The sequence below is a fragment of the Anolis carolinensis genome, unplaced genomic scaffold (assembly GCF_035594765.1).
Source record: "Anolis carolinensis isolate JA03-04 unplaced genomic scaffold, rAnoCar3.1.pri scaffold_11, whole genome shotgun sequence".
Lineage (NCBI taxonomy): Eukaryota > Metazoa > Chordata > Lepidosauria > Squamata > Dactyloidae > Anolis > Anolis carolinensis.
The window spans coordinates 21,796,825-21,816,522 of NW_026943822.1; the positions used below are offsets into that span (position 1 = coordinate 21,796,825).

Here is a 19,698-nt window from a genome sequence, read left to right on the forward strand (position 1 = left end):
GGACTTGGAAAAGGAGGACAGTTCTCAGCCTGATAATGAGGCTCAGCAAACTAATGAGCAGGCTGACCTTGATGAAACGGGCTCCCTAGATCGAGCTGACCGTTTGGAATTCCGGGTTCGGAGGAGTGTGAGAATTGCAAACAAGAGGGAGGTCAGAGGCCAGAGAAATGCTTTCATGCTTTGCAAAGGGTATTAAAGCAATGTGTTTGGAGACAAACCTTTGTCAAAGCAACTTTTCGTTCAACCAAGAAGCAACCTCTCGTTTTCCTGGATGATCTTGGAGCTCTTGTGTTCATGTTCTTGGGACTTTGTCTTGCTCGAATGGGACTTCGTTTATTCCTGGCGATTTCTTGAAGTATGCTCTAAAGCAGGGGTCCTCAAACTTTTTAAGCCGAGGGCCGGTCCACAATCCTTCAGACTGTTGAGGGGCCGGATTAACATTTGAAAAAAAGTACAAACAAATTCTGATGCACACTGCATATTTGTAGTGCAAAAACAACAACGACAACAAGAACAAGAACAATGAAAGAACAATACAATATTTAAAAATAAAAACAATTTTAACCAACATACATTTATCAGGATTTCAATGGGAAGTGTGGTCCTGCTTCTGGCCAGTGAGATAGTCAAGTTAATTAGGGTTGTTGTTGTTGTTGTTGTTGTTGTTGTTGTTGTGTGCCTTCAAGTCATTTCAGACTTTGGGTGAGCCGAAGTCTAAAATTTGTTTCTTATTTATTTACTGCATTTATTTACTACATTTGTATCACAGCCTTCTCACCCCAAAGGGGACTCAGAGTGGCTTACAAATTATATGTACATACAATATATTATATTATTAGCATAGCACAATATTAGCATTATATATTACTATATTGAACTATACCACTATACTGTAATATTATTAGTAATATTATATGTAATATAGAATATATAATTGATATTATTATATGGCATTATTATTAGTGTTATATTGTATTACATTATAATATTATTATCAACATTATATGTATATACAATATATTATATTATAAAACTGAAGGTGGGGGCCAGGTAAATGACCTCGGAGGGCCGCATCCGGCCCCCGGGCCTTAGTTTGGTCTAAGGCTTTATTTTGTAACCATCTTTTGGAACTTTTGTTTTCAAAGAACTTTTTATCTTCAATTTTATAATAAACTAAAAAGACTTCAACCTGTTCAGTTTGGTGTATACAACAAGGTGAAGCTAACCTGAGGTGTGACAATTTTGGAGGATACATTAATATTTCGCTTTTATTATGTGCATAGACATATAGGTATAGGTTTGATGGTTTAGGCGTACAGGAGATTCGTGGAGGAACGTCTCTGTTTGTGTTGCCCCGGATTTGCGGCAAATTAAATTGTTTTAGTCCAAGGGGCAACGTCTCCTCCCCTCGACTTGTAGACAGCGAGACCGAAATAGTAATGCGTTGAACACAAATGAGAGGAAAAAGCCTTCCAAGCGGCAGGGAAACATTGTCAGCCAAGGAAGGGATTATTTCCCTTTCAGCGAGCATTTGAAAGGGTCAAGTGGTAATTCTAAGGTTGCTCTCCGCAAGAACACTACCATATATATATATATATATATATATATATATATATATATATACACATACACATATATATACAGTAGAGTCTCACTTATCCAACATAAACGGGCCAGCAGAACGTTGGATAAGCAAATATGTTGGATAATAAGGAGGGATTAAGGAAAAGCCTATTAAACATCAAATTAGGTTATGATTTTACAAATTAAGCACCAAAACATCATGTTATACAACAAATTTGGCAGAAAAAGTAGTTCATTACACAGTAATGCTATGTAATAATTACTGTATTTACGAATTTAGCACCAAAATATCACGATGTATTGAAAACATTGACTACAAAAATGCGTTGGATAATCCAGAACGTTGGATAATCGAGTGTTGGATAAGTGAGACTCTACTGTATATATACACACACACACACACACACACACACACATCTATCTATCTATATATATAAATGAGTAATGGCATCACGGCAACCAACAAAACAACAAAACTACAGGCCCCCAACCTCGAAATTTGACAACACAATCCATCATCCATGCCTCTAGGTTGATACAACAAAAAGAAAAGAAAAATAAAGACCTAATTAGAGGGAAAGGAATAATTGTTTTTATCCAATTGCTGCCAGTTAGAGGACTAATCTCTGCCCACTTGGTCTCCTAGCAACCAACTCAGCCCAGGGGACAGGCAGACTTAGGCCTCACTTAGGCTTATCAGATTTTAACTGGATTATATGGCAGTGTAGACTCAAGACCCTTCCACACAGCTATATAACCCATTTATAATGGACTTAATATCAGGGGAAAACGTTTACCCTTTACCTTAACTACCACCAATTTCTCAATAGTTTATTTCCCATACCACCAGACTTCGCCACAGCAACGCGTGGCCAGGCACAGCTAGTGTGTGTATATATATATATATATATATATACACACACACACACACACACACACACACACATACCGACCCGAATATAAGCCGAGGCACCACAAACGAAAACTGGGAAAACATTGACATTGTGTTGCCAAGTTTCGTATTTCTGGGACGTTTAGTTTTGTTGTTATAGTCACTGTGCAAACAACTTTATCCTTTTATATATTATATAGATAGTGTGATTTGTATTATGTTGCCTATATTTTGTCCTATGTTGTTTGGGCTTCTGCCCCATGTAAGCCGCGGGGAGATGGTGGCGGGGTATAAATAAAGTTTTATTTATTACTTATTATTATTTATTTATTATTTATTTACTTATTCAACATTCTGCCGGCCCGTTTATGTTCGATAAGTGAGACTCTACTGTATTATTATTATTACTAGCTTTGCCCGGCCACGCGTTGCTGTGGCTTATGGGAATCCTTTGTTGACCAGGTGGAATAGCAGCGAATAGCCTTGCAGTCTCAAAGCCTGGCCGTTTTCTGGAATAGCTGGAGCTGATTGTTGTATGAACGTAGAGGCATGGATGAGGGGTTGTGCTGCCAAGTTTGGTGTTTCTGGGATGTGTAGTTTTGTTGTTTTGTCCTAGGCCGAAATTTCATCACCCTTTTATATATATAGACTAGCTGTGCCCGGCCACGCGTTGCTGTGCTGAAGTCTGGTGGTCTGGGAAATAAAGTATTGAATTGGTGGTAGTTAAGGTCAAGGGTTTCTCTTGACATTAAGTCCAGTTGTGTCCGACTGCACACTGAAGTGGATTATATGGCAACGTGGAGTCAAGATAATCCAGTTCAAAACTGATAATATAAGATTATAAATGGGTTATATAGCGGTGTGGAAGGGCCTTGATTCTACACTGCCATATAATCCAGTTCAAATCTGATAATCTGTATTTTATAGGCCTAAGTGAGATCTAACTCTGCCTGTCCCCTGGACTGAGTGGGTTGCTAGGAGACCAAGTGGGCAGAGATTAGTCCTCTAACTGGCAGCAATTGGATAAAAACAATTATTCCTCTCCCTCTAATTAGGACTTCATTTTTCTTTTCTTTTTGTTGTATGAACGTAGAGGCATGGATGAAGGGTTGCGCTGCCAAGTTTAGTGTTTCTGGGATGTGTAGTTTTGTTGTTTTGTCCTAGGCCGAAATTTCATTACCCTTTTATATATATAAAAGAGTGATGGCATCAGGGCAGCGGACAGAACAACAAAACTACAGGCCCCCCAACCTCGAAATTTGACAACACAACCCATCATTCACGGCTCTAGGTTGATACAACAAAAAGAAAAGAAAAATAAAGTCCTAATTACAGGGAGAGGAATAATAGTTTTTATCCAATTGCTGCCAGTTAGAAGGCTAAGCTCCTCCAACTTGGTCTCCTAGCAACCCAATAAAAAATAATTAAAAAACACTAAAAATAATTAAAAACACTAAAAATTAATACAATAAAATACTATAACAGAAAATAACTAAAAATAATACAAGAAAATAATAAAATGTAATAAATAAAAGATAACTTACAATAAAATTAATTAAAAAATACAAATAACGTCAAATAAAAATTACACAACAATTTTTAACCAACACCACCACCACTTTGCCACAGCAACGCGTGGCCGGGCACAGCTAGTTTATATATATAGTTGGTTGTTATTATATTGCTAGTGCCATGTTGCCAAGTCACCTTATCCGCCTCGGTTGTGATTTTGAGTTTCGGGGTTCAAGCCGAGCCTTAAATCGGGACAGAGCGATCGATCTCCCGAATCGCGAGACGCTCCACAGAATGCCACGTCTTTGCTGGATTCTTTGCTTTCGCCTGGCAGATCCGGTGCCATATGGGAGACCAGAATGCGGCTGTTTGCAAACGCGCCTCCCGAAACATGGAGAGTATTTGTCATCAAGGAGCGAAGCTGCGGAGGGAGTTGCGCGCGAGAGCGGGGTTCGCGGCGCTTCGTATTAATAGCCTGACCTTGCGCTCTCGCGCCGTGGGCCTCTGAGATACTATGCATCCGGAGCGACACATTGGTGCAAATTAAACGCATCCTTTCTGGACGGCTGCCCACAAGGCTCACGACAGCTGATGGAAGCTCGGCACTTTCTTGGTTCCGGCACATTTCATTTTCGGCGGAGTGGCTTTTAATACAAAGCCATCACTTTATATTATTGGATTGGACTTTTCTGTTGCGGTGGGTGGGAAAAGGAAGGCTATTTTGATCTAGTCCGTAAATCAGAGGCATCAAGTCACACAATAAAATATTGGAATTTACTGTATATACTCGAGTATAAACCTAGTTTTTCAGTCCTTTTTTTTAAGACTGAAAAAGCCCCCCTCGGCTTATACTCGGGTGAGGGTCCTAGTTGGCTTATACAGTAGAGTCTCACTTATCTAACATTCACTTATCCAACGTTCTGGATTATCCAACGCATTTTTGTAGTCAATGTTTTCAATATACAGTAGAGTCTCGCTTATCCAACGTTCTGGATTATCCAATGCATTTTTGTAGTCAATGTTTTCAATATACAGTAGAGTCTCACTTATCCAACGTTCTGGATTATCCAATGCATTTTTGTAGTCAATGTTTTCAATATACAGTAGAGTCTCACTTATCCAACGTTCTGGATTATCCAACGCATTTTTGTAGTCAATGTTTTCAATATACAGTAGAGTCTCACTTATCCAACGTTCTGGATTATTCAACGCATTTTTGTAGTCAATGTTTTCAATATACAGTAGAGTCTCACTTATCCAACGTTCTGGATTATCCAACGCATTTTTGTAGTCAATGTTTTCAATATACAGTAGAGTCTCACTTATCCAACGTTCTGGATTATCCCACGCATTTTTGCAGTCAATGTTTTCAATATACAGTAGAGTCTCACTTATCCAACGTTCTGGATTATCCCACGCATTTTTGTAGTCAATGTTTTCAATATACAGTAGAGTCTCACTTATCCAACGTTCTGGATTATCCAACGCATTTTTGTAGTCAATGTTTTCAATATATCATGATATTTTGGTACGAAATTCGTAAATACAGTAATTACTACGTAGCATTACTGCGTATTGAACTACTTTTTCTGCCAAATTTGTTGTCTAACATGATGTTTTGGTGCTTAATTTGTAAAATCATAACCTAATTTGATGTTTAATAAGCTTCTTCTTAATCTCTCCTTATTATCATCATCATCATCACTTAATTACTTATTAATGGCCCTCCATCCACGATGCTCTAGGCGATTTACAAGATAAAATTGTAAAGGATAAAAATACATACCTAAAAATATTAATAAAATTAACATAGATTAAAAGCTCTAGTAAAGAGCCAGGTCCAATATATTTACTTATCCAACATTCTGCCGGCCCATTTATATGTTGGATAAGTGAGACTCTACTGTATGGGTCAGCTTATACTCAAGAATATACTCTCATTATACTCTCCTGCCAACCTAGCGGTTCGAAAACATGCAAATGTGAGTAGATCAATAGGTACCGCTCCGGCAGGAAGGTAACGGCGCTCCATGCAGTCATGCCAGTGGCCACATGACCTTGGAGGTGTCTACGGACAACGCCGGCTCTTTGGCTTAGAAATGGAGATGAGCACCAACCCCCAGAGTGTGAGTAGAGCAATAGGTACTGCTCCGGTGGGAAGGTAACGGCGCTCCATGCAGCCATGCCAATAGCCACATGACTTTGGAGGTGTCTATGGATAACGCCGGCTCTTCGGCTTAGAAATGGAGATGAGCACCAACTCAATGAGTCAGTCACAACTGGACTTAACATCAGGGGAAACTTTTACCTTTACCTTATACTCGAAAATATATGGTACATTTATTATTTTTCTCTATTATTATTGTTATTATTACATGTATTATTTTTCTCTATTATTATTGTTATTATTACATGTATTATTTTTCTCTATTATTATTGTTATTATTACATGTATTATTTTTCTCTATTATTATTGTTATTATTACATGTATTATTTTTCTCTATTAATATTGTTATTATTACATGTATTATTTTTCTCTATCATTATTGTTATTATTACATGTATTATTTTTCTCTATCATTATTGTTATTATTACATTTATTATTTTTCTCTATTATTATTGTTATTATTACATGTATTATTTTTCTCTATTATTATTGTTATTATTACATGTATTATTTTTCTCTATTATTGTTGCTACTAAGTCTGGAAGTAAATTATTCTAATGGCGTTTTTCTCTCCTGCTTCCAGGTGTGAAGGAAGCTTTGTCTCTCCCTGGAAAAGCAACGGCTCTTAAGACATCCAAAAACCATCATGGAGCTTTGCAAAGACACCACGGACTTTATGAAGGTCCCGCTATAGAAGATCGATGGCAGATGCCTCCTGTGACTAATGGGATCTTTCCGCCGCGTTGGGTGAGATGCCCGAAGCCAAAGTTCCCACTATGGTGCAAAGGTATGTGCCTTGATGCATCCGGAGTTGTTTTTTATTGCTTTTTAAGAGTTCTCTTGGGCATTTCCTAGAGGCCCAGCTTATTCCTGAGCTCCCTCTGTCAGCTCCAGCGTCCCATGAGAGAAGCCTCCCACAAGGATGATGATGATGATGATAATAATAATAATAATAACTTTATTTATACCCTGCCACCATCTCCCCACGGGGACTCGGGGCGGCTCACATGAGGCGGCTCACATGGGGCATAGTTCACAGAAGTAACGACATAAATACATTTGCACAATATACACAAGTGAAAACACAATAAGGCAATAACACAAGAGTTAATACGACAATAATAATTGTCCACCAATACTAACAATAACAACCACCAATAATAATAATAATAATAATAATAATAATAAAACGAATGGGACCCTGAAGAAGGAGACAGAAGGCCTGATCCTTGCAGCCCAGAAGCAAGCCATCAGAACAAATGCAATTAAGGCCAAGATTGAAAAATCAGCTGATGACCCAAAATGCAGACTGTGCAAGGAAACCGACGAAACCATGGATCATATCCTCAGCTGCTGTAAGAAAATCGCACAGACAGACTGCAAACAGAGGCACAACTCTGTGGCCCAAATGATTCATTGGAACTTATGCCTCAAGTACCACCTCCCAGCAGCAAAGAACTGGTGGGATCACAAACCTGCAAAAGTCTTGGAAAATGAACATGCAAAGATACTGTGGGACTTCCGAATCCAGACTGACAAAGTTCTGGAACACAACACACCAGACATCACAGTTGTGGAAAAGAACAAGGTTTGGATCATTGATGTTGCCATCCCAGGTGACAGTCGCATTGACGAAAAACAACAGGAAAAACTCAGCCGCTCTCAGGACCTCAAGATTGAACGTCAAAGACTTTGGCAGAAACCAGTGCAGGTGGTCCCGGTGGTGATGGGCACATTGGGTGCCGTGCCAAAAGATCTCAGCCGGCATTTGGAAACAATAGACATTGACAAAATCACGATCTGCCAGCTGCAAAAGGCCACCCTACTGGGATCTGCACGCATCATCCGAAAATACATCACACAGTCCTAGACACTTGGGAAGTGTTCGACTTGTGGTTTTGCGAAACGAAATCCAGCATATCTATCTTGTTTGCTGTGCCATACAACGTCGTTGTGTTGATAATAATAATAACTTTATTTTTATACCCCGCCTCTATCTCCCCGGAGGGAACTCAGGGCGGCTTACATGGGGCCAAGCCCGAATAAAAACAGTAGCAGTGTAAAACACAGCAATAGACAACAACTTGCACAATTAAAAAAAAATAAATAAATAAAATAAAACATTAGCCAATAAAAAACAAGAACTAATAAAAACATGGATAACAACCACCAATACAATTCAATCAACTTCATAGGTGGGGGAACTGCAGCAGCAATATAGAGATAGCATCAACAGATTAAAATACCCAAATAAGAGGGACCTAATAAAATTCAGAATAGAATTATAATGAGGATGGTAAAAACATCAAAACATCCGGGCAGCATCCTTCCAGGCAGCCAATTCTCTCACACCGGAAGCGACTTGCAGTTTCTCAAGTCGCTCCTGACACGAAAATAAAAAGTTAGCTGTTTTGCGGGGGGGTATTTTACATGTTGAACCACATCTATGGCGATGATGCTATATATAAAAATAAATGATTATAATGAGGAGTGATATTACGCTTTGGCAATTAGCTGCAAAGAGCCCTAAACATTTTAATAACACGTTTTTATTAGATTGGTGCTCAGTTCTACCATATTAGCAGGATATTGGAATTGCCCAGGGTATGCCTGGATGTATTAGCTGGGAGGCTTCTCTCATGTCCCCGCAAGCTAGAGCTGACAGATGGGAGCTCACCCCTGTCTCGCAGATTCGAACCGGCAACCTTCAGGTCAGCAACCCAACTGCTCAGCTCTACCATATTAGCACAATATTGGCATTGCCATGGGGACATTGCCCGGATGTATTAGCTGTGATGCTTCTCTCATGTCCCCGCAAGCTAGAGCTGACATACAGAAGCTCACCCCTGTCTCGCAGATTCCAACCAGCAACCTTCAGGTCAACAACCCAACTGCTCAGCTCTACCATATTAGCAAAATATTGGCATTGCCCAAGGGACATTGCCCGGATGTATTAGCTGTGATGCTTCTCTCATGTCCCCGCAAGCTAGAGCTGACATACAGAAGCTCACCCCTGTCTCGCAGATTCCAACCAGCAACCTTCAGGTCAACAACCCAACTGCTCAGCTCTACCATATTAGCACAATATTGGCATTGCCCAAGGGACATTGCCCGGATGTATTAGCTGGGAGGCTTCTCTCCTGTCCCCGCAAGCTAGAGCTGACATACAGAAGCTCACCCCTGTCTCACAGATTCGAACCGGCAACCTTCAGGTCAGCAACCCAACTGCTCAGCTCTACCATATTAGCACAATATTGGCATTGCCCAAGGGACATTGCCCGGATGTGTTATCTGCGATGCTTCTCTCATCTCCCCGCAAGCTAGAGCTGACATACAGAAGCTCACCCCTGTCTCGCAGATTCCAACCAGCAACCTTCAGGTCAACAACCCAACTGCTCAGCTCTACCATATTAGCACAATATTAGCATTGCCCAGGGGACATTGCCCGGATGTATTAGCTGGGAGGCTTCTCTCCTGTCCCCGCAAGCTAGAGCTGACATACAGAAGCTCACCCCTGTCTCACAGATTCGAACCGGCAACCTTCAGGTCAGCAACCCAACTGCTCAGCTCTACCATATTAGCACAATATTGGCATTGCCCAAGGGACATTGCCCGGATGTGTTATCTGCGATGCTTCTCTCATCTCCCCGCAAGCTAGAGCTGACATACAGAAGCTCACCCCTGTCTCGCAGATTCCAACCAGCAACCTTCAGGTCAACAACCCAACTGCTCAGCTCTACCATATTAGCACAATATTGGCATTGCCCAAGGGACATTGCCCGGATGTATTAGCTGGGAGGCTTCTCTCCTGTCCCCGCAAGCTAGAGCTGACATACAGAAGCTCACCCCTGTCTCACAGATTCGAACCGGCAACCTTCAGGTCAGCAACCCAACTGCTCAGCTCTACCATATTAGCACAATATTGGCATTGCCCAAGGGACATTGCCCGGATGTGTTATCTGCGATGCTTCTCTCATCTCCCCGCAAGCTAGAGCTGACATACAGAAGCTCACCCCTGTCTCGCAGATTCCAACCAGCAACCTTCAGGTCAACAACCCAACTGCTCAGCTCTACCATATTAGCACAATATTAGCATTGCCCAGGGGACATTGCCCGGATGTATTAGCTGGGAGGCTTCTCTCCTGTCCCCGCAAGCTAGAGCTGACATACAGAAGCTCACCCCTGTCTCACAGATTCGAACCGGCAACCTTCAGGTCAGCAACCCAACTGCTCAGCTCTACCATATTAGCACAATATTGGCATTGCCCAAGGGACATTGCCCGGATGTGTTATCTGCGATGCTTCTCTCATCTCCCCGCAAGCTAGAGCTGACATACAGAAGCTCACCCCTGTCTCGCAGATTCCAACCAGCAACCTTCAGGTCAACAACCCAACTGCTCAGCTCTACCATATTAGCACAATATTGGCATTGCCCAAGGGACATTGCCCGGATGTGTTATCTGTGATGCTTCTCTCATGTCCCCGCAAGCTAGAGCTGACATACAGAAGCTCACCCCTGTCTCGCAGATTCGAACTGGCAACTTTCAGGTCAGCAACCCAACCTTCAGGCCAGCAGTTCAGCCGGCACAAGGGCTTAGAGGGAGGATATCGCAAGGGAATATAAATAAATGGCAGAAGGGCTTAGATGGAGATATTGCAAAGGAATATGAATCCTGTATCTTGACATACAGAAAGCTGAGTTCAAACAAGAAGTTCGAACAAGAACAAGAAGTTTGAATACAACCCCTGTATTGCTGAGACTGTGCTCCATAGTATCCACATCGAACAAAATATATCCTTTCTAGGCATTTTCTAGGCTCTCCAATGGAAAGTAATAATAATAATAATAATAATAATAATAATAATAATAATAATAATAATAATAATAATAACAACTTTATTTTTATACCCCGCCCCATCTCCCCGAAGGGACTCGGGGCGGCTTACATGGGGCCTTGCCCGAGAAAACAATCAAATATCAATGATACAACAATAAAACAATTATACCAATAAAACCTCAATTATCAGTAAAACAATCGATAAAATCGGCATGAAGCATACAATTTAAAACAGGAGACTAATTCATAAAACCCGTGACATTCTGGGTCTGGAAAGCATGATATTCTGGGTCTGGAGATCCATAATTTCAATAAGGTTCACTGTTATCCCTGTTTGTTTTATTACCTCATTTTTATATGTTCGTTATGGTGTCCTATTGTATTCTGTGTTTTTAATTTGTTTATTTTGTCCGATTGTTGTATTGACACTGTTCCTAGTTACTGATATTGTTTTCAACCTGTCATATTTTGTTTCGGTTTTGGGCTTGGCCCCATGCTAGCCGCCCCGAGTCCCTTCGGGGAGATGGTGGTGGGATAGAAAAATAAAAGTATTATTATTATTATTATTATTATTATTATTATTATTATTATTATTATTATTATTTTATTATGACACAGCAAACAAGATAGATGTGCTGGATTTCGTATCACAAAATCACAAGTCGAACACTTCCCAAGTGTCTAGGACTGTGTGATGTATTATTATTATTATTATTATTATTATTATTATTATTATTATTATTATTATCTTCCCCCCTTTGATGCATGGAGATGGAATGAGACTATGTCCCTGAGGAGCATGCCGGAGCCTTTCCTATGCGCGGGGCTAGCCCATTGGCACGATTCGGGCGTTCCAAAGTTCCTTCCAAAATAAAGTAGGTAATGTTTGCATTTCGGCCCCACGGCGCGGCAACAGGTTGCATCACACAGTGCAATACTCTCCAGTGAATTGTTATAATTGATCCTGCAAATGAGAACTCTCTATGGCAGGCATGGGCAAACTTCGGCCCTCCAAGTGTTTTGGACTCCAATTCCTAACAGCCTCAGGCCCCTTCTTTTAATTATATTAATTTAAGCTAAGGCCCTACCAAGAACCCATGAGGTCATCCCTTTGGCACCTGGCTTAATATTATTATTATTATTATTATTATTATTATTATTATTATTATTATTATTATTATATTGTATGACACAGCAAACAAGATAGCTATGCTGGATTTCGTTTCACAAAATCACAAGTCGAACACTTCCCAAGTGTCTAGGACTGTGTGATGTATTATTATTATTATTATTATTTTTATTATTATTATTATTATTATTATTTTGTTATGATATAGCAAACAAGATAGCTATGCTGGATTTCACATCGCAAAATCACAAGTCGAACACTTCCCAAGTGTCTAGGACTGTGTGATGTATTATTATTATTATTATTATTTTTATTATTATTATTATTTTGTTATGATATAGCAAACAAGATAGACATGCTGGATTTCACATCGCAAAATCACAAGTCGAACACTTCCCAAGTGTCTAGGACTGTGTGATGTATTATTATTATTATTATTATTATTAGTATTAGTATTTATATGACACAGCAAACAAGATAGATATGCTGGATTTCGTATCACAAAATCACAAGTCGAACACTTCCCAAGTGTCTAGGACTGTGTGATGTATTATTATTATTATTATTATTATTAGTATTAGTATTTATATGACACAGCAAACAAGATAGATATGCTGGATTTCGTATCACAAAATCACAAGTCGAACACTTCCCAAGTGTCTAGGACTGTGTGATGTATTATTATTATTATTATTATTATTATTATTATTATTATTATTATTATTATTATTTTATGACATAGCAAACAAGATAGATATGCTGGATTTCATATCACAAAATCACAAGTCTGAGGCTGTTAGTCCAAAACACCCGAGGGCCAAAGTTTGCCCATGCCTGCTCTAAGGAAAAAGGATCTGCAAAACTCATATTCCCAACCTGGAAACATCTGCAAAGCTTGTATTCTCAACCTGGACACACTGACACCACATTGACAGCAATCGGCACACTGTTGCTCGTATAATACGCCAAATATTTGTACTCACGCAAGTTTCCGATGCCTGCTTGTGTGTCCTTTGGAGCGAATCCCGGCGGAGTGTTTGTGAGTTCAAACCATCCTTTCCGGTACAAGGTGGCCCATGATGCTGGGACTCTATGGGAGAAAACGGGCTCTGCTTAGGCTCCCACCCAGGCCCATCCCGGCCGCGGCGTCTGTGCCGGGTCCCTCCCTTGCCCCCGAAACACACACGCCTCCTCCGGAGTGCAAACAAAAGATAAGGCCAGCCAAATAAAACCTACATCGGAGAATCCGGCTTCCGGGCTTCTGTCAGCTTCCCTTCCGTTGCGGTCACTGTATTTCAATACACATCATCTGTTAAACGTGTAAATAACTTACTTGGACTATGTTGCCTGTCCAAAGAATACTGGGGATCTCTTCTTCACCTTTTCCACACTTGTTTTGTCACTCTCTCCGTTTTGTCCTTTTTGTCGCTCTCTCCGTTTTGTCCTTTTTGTCACTCTCTCCGTTTTGTCCTTTTTGTCGCTCTCTCCGTTTTGTCCTTTTTGTCACTCTCTCCGTTTTGTCCTTTTTGTCGCTCTCTCCGTTTTGTCCTTTCACCTAAGAGCGATTGGACTCTGTCCCTTTGCAGACTTTGGAGAGCTTGGTGTCGCTTGTCCAAAAAGGTTTTGCACCCTGGGAATGACAATGCTCTCACGTTACACGGGGAAGCAGCTGCAGCGCATGAGAATAAATCTGGCATCACTTCTCTGGACTCAAAGCACCTGTTGTCTCCGTCTAGACGCATTTATTTGGCTAAGCGTATCCCCGGTTTAGGATCTCTTTGTAATCTTTGTGTAGTTAGCGCTGTCAGAGCGGGACGTCGGTGTCACGAGGAGTCTTTGTAGGTTTGTTCCAACTCTCTGGGTTGCTGTGAGTCTTTTGGGCTGTACGGCCATCTTCCAGTGGCATTCTCTCCTGACGTTTCGCCCACCTCTATGGCAGGCATCCTCATAGGTTTGTGAGATCTGTTGGAAACTAGGCACGTGGGATTTATATATACAGTAGAAAGAAGAATCAGGAAAATAAGATTTTGTCAGCAAACAGATGGTCAGCTGCCTGTCCTCCCATCCTCTTTGCCTTGTTTTTATTTACGTTGCACTTTGAAATGGTCATATGACTGGTCAAACAAATAAATTATTATTATTATTATTATTATTATTATTATTATTATTATTTTATTATGACACAGCAAACAAGATAGATATGCTGGATTTCATATTATTATTATTTCATTTCATATGTATTATTATTATTATTATTATTATTATTATTATTATTATTATAAAGACACAGCAAACAAGATAGACATGCTGGATTTCGTATCACAAAATCACAAGTCGAACACTTCCCAAGTGTCTAGGACTGTGTGATGTATTTTCGGATGATGCGTGCAGATCCCAGTAGGGTGGCCTTTTGCAGCTGGCAGATCGTGATTTTGCAGGTTTGTGATCCCACTTTTGCAGGTTTGTGATCCCACCAGTTCTTTGCTGCTGGGAGGTGGTACTTGAGGCATAAGTTCCAGTTAATCATTTGGGCCACACAGTTGGGCCTCTGTTTGTAGTCTGTCTGTGTGATTTTCTTACAGCAGCTAAGGATATGATCCATGGTTTCGTCGGTTTCCTTGCACAGTCTGCATTTTGGATCAACAGCTGATTTTTCGATCTTGGCCTGAATTGCCTTTGTCCTGATGTCTTGCTCCTGGGCTGCAAGGATCAGGCCTTCTGTCTCCTTCTTCAGGGTCCCATTCGTGAGCCATAACCAGGTCTTCTCCTTATCAGCTTTATTATTATTAATTATTATTATTAATTATAATAATAATAATTATTATTATTATTATTATTATTATTATTATTATTATTATTATTATTATTTACAGTAGAGTCTTACTTATCCAAGCTAAAAAGGCTAGCAGAAGCTTGGATAAGCGAATCTGACTTGCGTTAGGATGAATAAGTGGATTCAGATTCGCTATCCGCAAAAGGGTTCACAACACTACAGATCCCAGAAGAGCAGAGTTTGAGCCTCTTGACAGGGAGGATAGGCATTTGTGTTCCAAATGCTGCTTCGCAGTGTTAGAAAGTGAGAAGAAAACCACAGTGGTGTGACGTGAAATGTCTTTGTATTCAACTGTCCCACGAAAGGCGAACAAGTTTCCTTTGGCACGAGAATTGCCGGTCTTGAAGGTGTTGTGAGTCGCTCTGCAACGGGTTTACACGGCTAATCCCATCCTCCCCTGGAAATGATTTCTCTCCAAGTCTTTCCCCGCTGCCTTTGATCCCTATTGATTTCTTCCCGCCAACCCGGCTGAGTTCACCCACGAGTAGTTCAAAGTGGGTCCAGTCCATAGGTCTGGAGATCTGTGGCCAAGGACACCCAGGAGACCAAAGCCGTGTGTGTTGCTTGGACTCCGGACACTATTTGCTTTGTCGTCCCAACAAATAGAACCAGTGGGAGCAGGAATTGGGAGCTTTCATAGGCTGTGACGCCCGAATCTCGCAATCTCAACATGACGAAATGGGGATATCTATATATATAAAAGGGTCATGGAATCACGGCACCGGACAAAACAACTAAACTAAATGCCCCACAACGTTGAAAATTAACAGCACAGCCTCTCATCCATGCCTCTACATTCATACAACAAAAAGAAAAGAAAAATAAAGCAACGCATGGCTGGGCACAGCTAGTAGAATATAGAAATCTTTGCTGAAATAGCCACAAAACGTTTGTTTTCCTTTCTCTTCACTTTTGTTCTTTTGGGTTGTCCATATGTGGTGCATCTTTTTGTGATTGTTCAGGATTGATAGCTACTGCAGGTGTCTTGTGGTTTGCAAAGCGGTCGAGAAAAAAATACTGTATATACTCGAGTATAAGCCTAGTTTTTCAGCCCTTTTTTCGGATTGAAAAAAACCCTCCTCGGCTTATACTTGGGTGAGGGTCCAGGTGGGCTTATACTCAGGTTGACTTATACTCGAGTATATATGGTAATTGTATTAGTATCTCGGCTTATACTGGAGTCAGCGTTTTCCCAGTTTTTTTGTGGCAAAATTAGGTGCCTCTGCTTATACTTGAGTATATACGGTAATTGTATTAGTATCTTGGCTTATACTGGAGTCAGTGTTTTCCCAGTTTTTTTGTGGCAAAATTGGGTGCCTCGGCTTATATTCGGGTCAGCTTATTCTCAAGTATATACGGTAATTTTATTGGTATCGACTTATACTGGAGTCAGTGTTTTCCCAGTTTTTTTGTGGCAAAATTAGGTGCCTCTGCTTATACTCGAGTATATACGGTAATTTTATTGGTATCTCGGCTTATCCTGGAGTCAACGTTTTCCCAGTTTTTTTGTGGCAAAAATTAGGTGCCACTGCTTATACTCGAGTATATACGGTAATTGTATTGGTATCTCGGCTTATCCTGCAGTCAACGTTTTCCCAGTTTTTTTGTGGCAAAATTAGGTGCCTCTGCTTATACTCGAGTATATACGGTAATTGTATTGGTATCTCGGCTTATACTCGAGTATATACGGTAATTTTATTGGTATCTCTGCTTATCCTGGAGTCAACGTTTTCCCAGTTTTTTTTGTGGCAAAATTAGGTGCCTCTGCTTATACTCGAGTATATACGGTAATTGTATTGGTATCTCTGCTTATACTCGAGTATATACGGTAATTGTATTGGTATCTCGGCTTATCCTGCAGTCAACGTTTTCCCAGTTTTTTTGTGGCAAAAATTAGGTGCCTCTGCTTATACTCGAGTATATACGGTAATTGTATTGGTATCTCGGCTTATCCTGAAGTCAACGTTTTCCCAGTTTTTTTGTGGCAAAAATTAGGTGCCTCTGCTTATACTTGAGTATATACGGTAATTGTATTGGTATCGACTTATACTGGAGTCAGTGTTTTCCCAGTTTTTTTGTGGCAAAAATTAGGTGCCTCTGCTTATACTCGAGTATATACGGTAATTTTATTGGTATCTCGGCTTATCCTGGAGTCAATACTTTCCCAGTTTTTTTGTGTCAAAATTAGGTGGCTCGGCTTATATTCGGGTCGGCTTATACTTGAGTATATACGGTAATTTTATTCGTATCTTGGCTTGTACCGGAGTCAATATTTCCCCAGGTTTTTTGGTGGTAAAATTAGGTCCCTCAGCTTATATTCGGGTCGGCTTATACTCGAGTATATACGGTATCTACAAACCTTATTTATATATCAGGGCAGTTTCCTAGATAGATAAACATCCACAAAGGGAGAACGGATACATATGTGAAGGGGGGGAAAAGACGACAAACGTGGCAATTGGGATGGCCTTTATTATCATTGCGTCCATTATCATTGTTTCTGGGTTTGTTCTTTTTGCTGCTGAGTTCTGTGTCCTTTTTTATGTTTTCTTCTTCTTTTTAAAGAAAACTGCCTTTGTAATGCTAGCCATTCACGGCTGAGGAGCTGGATCTAGCTAGACAGGTGCTACCTTGGTGGCTTCTTCCAACATGACCAGTCCCCAGTAAGTATGAACCAATGCGAGAAAAGCTCTACTTATTTACAACCGCACGGGAAATTAGAGTCTCTCCACATTGTTACGGGGAACGGGGTGAGCACCCGCTGTTAGCCCCAGCTCCTGCCACCCTAGCAGTTCGAAAACATGCCAATGCGAGTAGAGCAATAGGTACTGCTCCGGCGGGAAGGTAACGGCGCTCCATGCAGTCATGCCAGTGGCCACATGACCTTGGAGGTGTCTATGGACAACGCCAGCTCTTCGGCTTAGAAATGGAGATGAGCACCAACCCCCAGAGTCAGACATGACTGGACTTAATGTCAGGGGAAACCTTTACCTTTTATAATAATAATAATAATAATAATAATAATAATAATAATAATAATAATTGTTGTTGTTGTTGTATGACACAGCAAACAAGATAGTCATGCTGGATTTCGTATCACAAAATCACAAGTCGAACACTTCCCAAGTGTCTAGGACTGTGTGATGTATTATTATTATTATTATTATTATTATTATTATTATTGTATGACACAGCAAACAAGATAGACACGCTGGATTTCGTATCACAAAATCACAAGTCGGACACTTCCCAAGTGTCTAGGGCTGTGTGATGTATTATTATTATTATTATTATTATTATTATTATTATTATTATTATTATTGTATTGTATGACACAGCAAACAAGATAGACATGCTGGATTTCATATCACAAAATCACAAGTCGGACACTTCCCAAGTGTCTAGGGCTGTGTGATGTATTATTATTATTATTATTATTATTATTATTATTATTATTATTATTATTGTATTGTATGACACAGCAAACAAGATAGACATGCTGGATTTCATATCACAAAATCACAAGTCGGACACTTCCCAAGTGTCTAGGACTGTGTGATGTATTATTATTATTATTATTATTATTATTATTATTATTATTGTATTGTATGACACAGCAAACAAGATAGATATGCTGGATTTCGTATCACAAAATCACAAGTCGAACACTTCCCAAGTGTCTAGGACTCTGTGATGTATTTTCGGATGATGCGTGCAGATCCCAGCAGGGTGGCCTTTTGCAGTTGGCAGATCGTGATTTTGTCAATGTCTATTGTTTCCAAACGCCGGCTGAGATTATTATTATTATTATTATTTTATTATTATTTTACTCTATTATTATTGTTACTATTACATTTATTATTTTTTCTTTATTATTATCTTTATTATTACATTTATTATTTTATTCTATTACTATTATTATTATTATTATTATTATTATTATTATTATTATTATTATGCCATTTACTATTTTAGTGTATATATTATTATTGGATGGATACGTAATCACATTTACATTGAAGAAGGTTAAAATAATATTTAATCAGAATTGGACAGTCCTATCTTAAATTACAGTTTCATGTAGTCAATATTCAAAAACATTGAACCTAAACAATTAACAATAAAATAAAACTAATTGAGGCGTCACTAGGTTCAATGTTTTTGAATATTGACATAAAACTGTAATTTAAGATAGGACTGTCCAATTCTGATTAAATATTATTTTAAACTTCCTCAATGTAAATGTGATTACGTATCCATCCAATAATAATAAATTGGATGATAAATACACGAAAATAATAAATGTAATTATCTGTTTGTTTTTTATTTCTGAAATTGACCGGGAGCTGTTGCATTTCCTGCCCTCGACTTATACTCGAGCCAATAAGTTTTCCCAGTTTTTCTGTGGTAAAATGAGGTGCCTCGACTTATATTTGGGTCAGCTTATATTCGAGTATATATGGTACTAGCTGTGCTCGGCCACGTGTTGCTGTGGCTAGGACTTAATTTTTCTTTTCTTTTTGTTGTATGAACGTAGAGGCGTGGATGAGAGGTTGTGCTGTCAATTTTCAAGGTTGTGGGGCGTTTAGTTTAGTTTTTTTGTCCGGTGCCGTGATTCCATTACCCTTTTATATATATAGACTAGCTGTGCCCGGCCACGCGTTGCTGTGGCTAGGACTTTATTTTTCTTTTCTTTTTGTTGTATGAACGTAGAGGCGTGGATGAGAGGTTGTGCTGTCAA

General features: G+C 39.7%; 2 protein-coding genes across 4 annotated transcripts in view; one reads left to right on the forward strand and one right to left on the reverse strand.

Moving 5' to 3' along the window:
• Nucleotides 1-13,572, reverse strand: part of nrg4 (neuregulin 4) — an 87,010-nt gene extending 73,438 nt beyond the window's left edge. Inside the window, exons 1-2 of one of the 3 annotated variants that reach the window (XM_062963016.1) lie at nucleotides 13,458-13,572; nucleotides 13,108-13,214 (exon numbers count right to left, since the gene is read on the reverse strand). The gene's annotated coding sequence lies outside the window, so the exon portion shown is untranslated. Of the gene's footprint in view, nucleotides 1-13,107; nucleotides 13,297-13,457 lie in introns of those variants that run through there. The other 2 variants (XM_062963018.1, XM_062963015.1) reach the window with 2 other exon arrangements.
• Nucleotides 1-19,698, forward strand: part of tmem266 (transmembrane protein 266) — a 76,086-nt gene that overhangs the window by 14,991 nt on the left and 41,397 nt on the right. Inside the window, 2 exon segments of the mRNA XM_062963011.1 lie at nucleotides 6,741-6,944; nucleotides 17,523-17,620. Of these exon segments, the coding sequence (XP_062819081.1) occupies nucleotides 17,607-17,620 (14 nt within the window). The 5' untranslated portion in view covers nucleotides 6,741-6,944; nucleotides 17,523-17,606.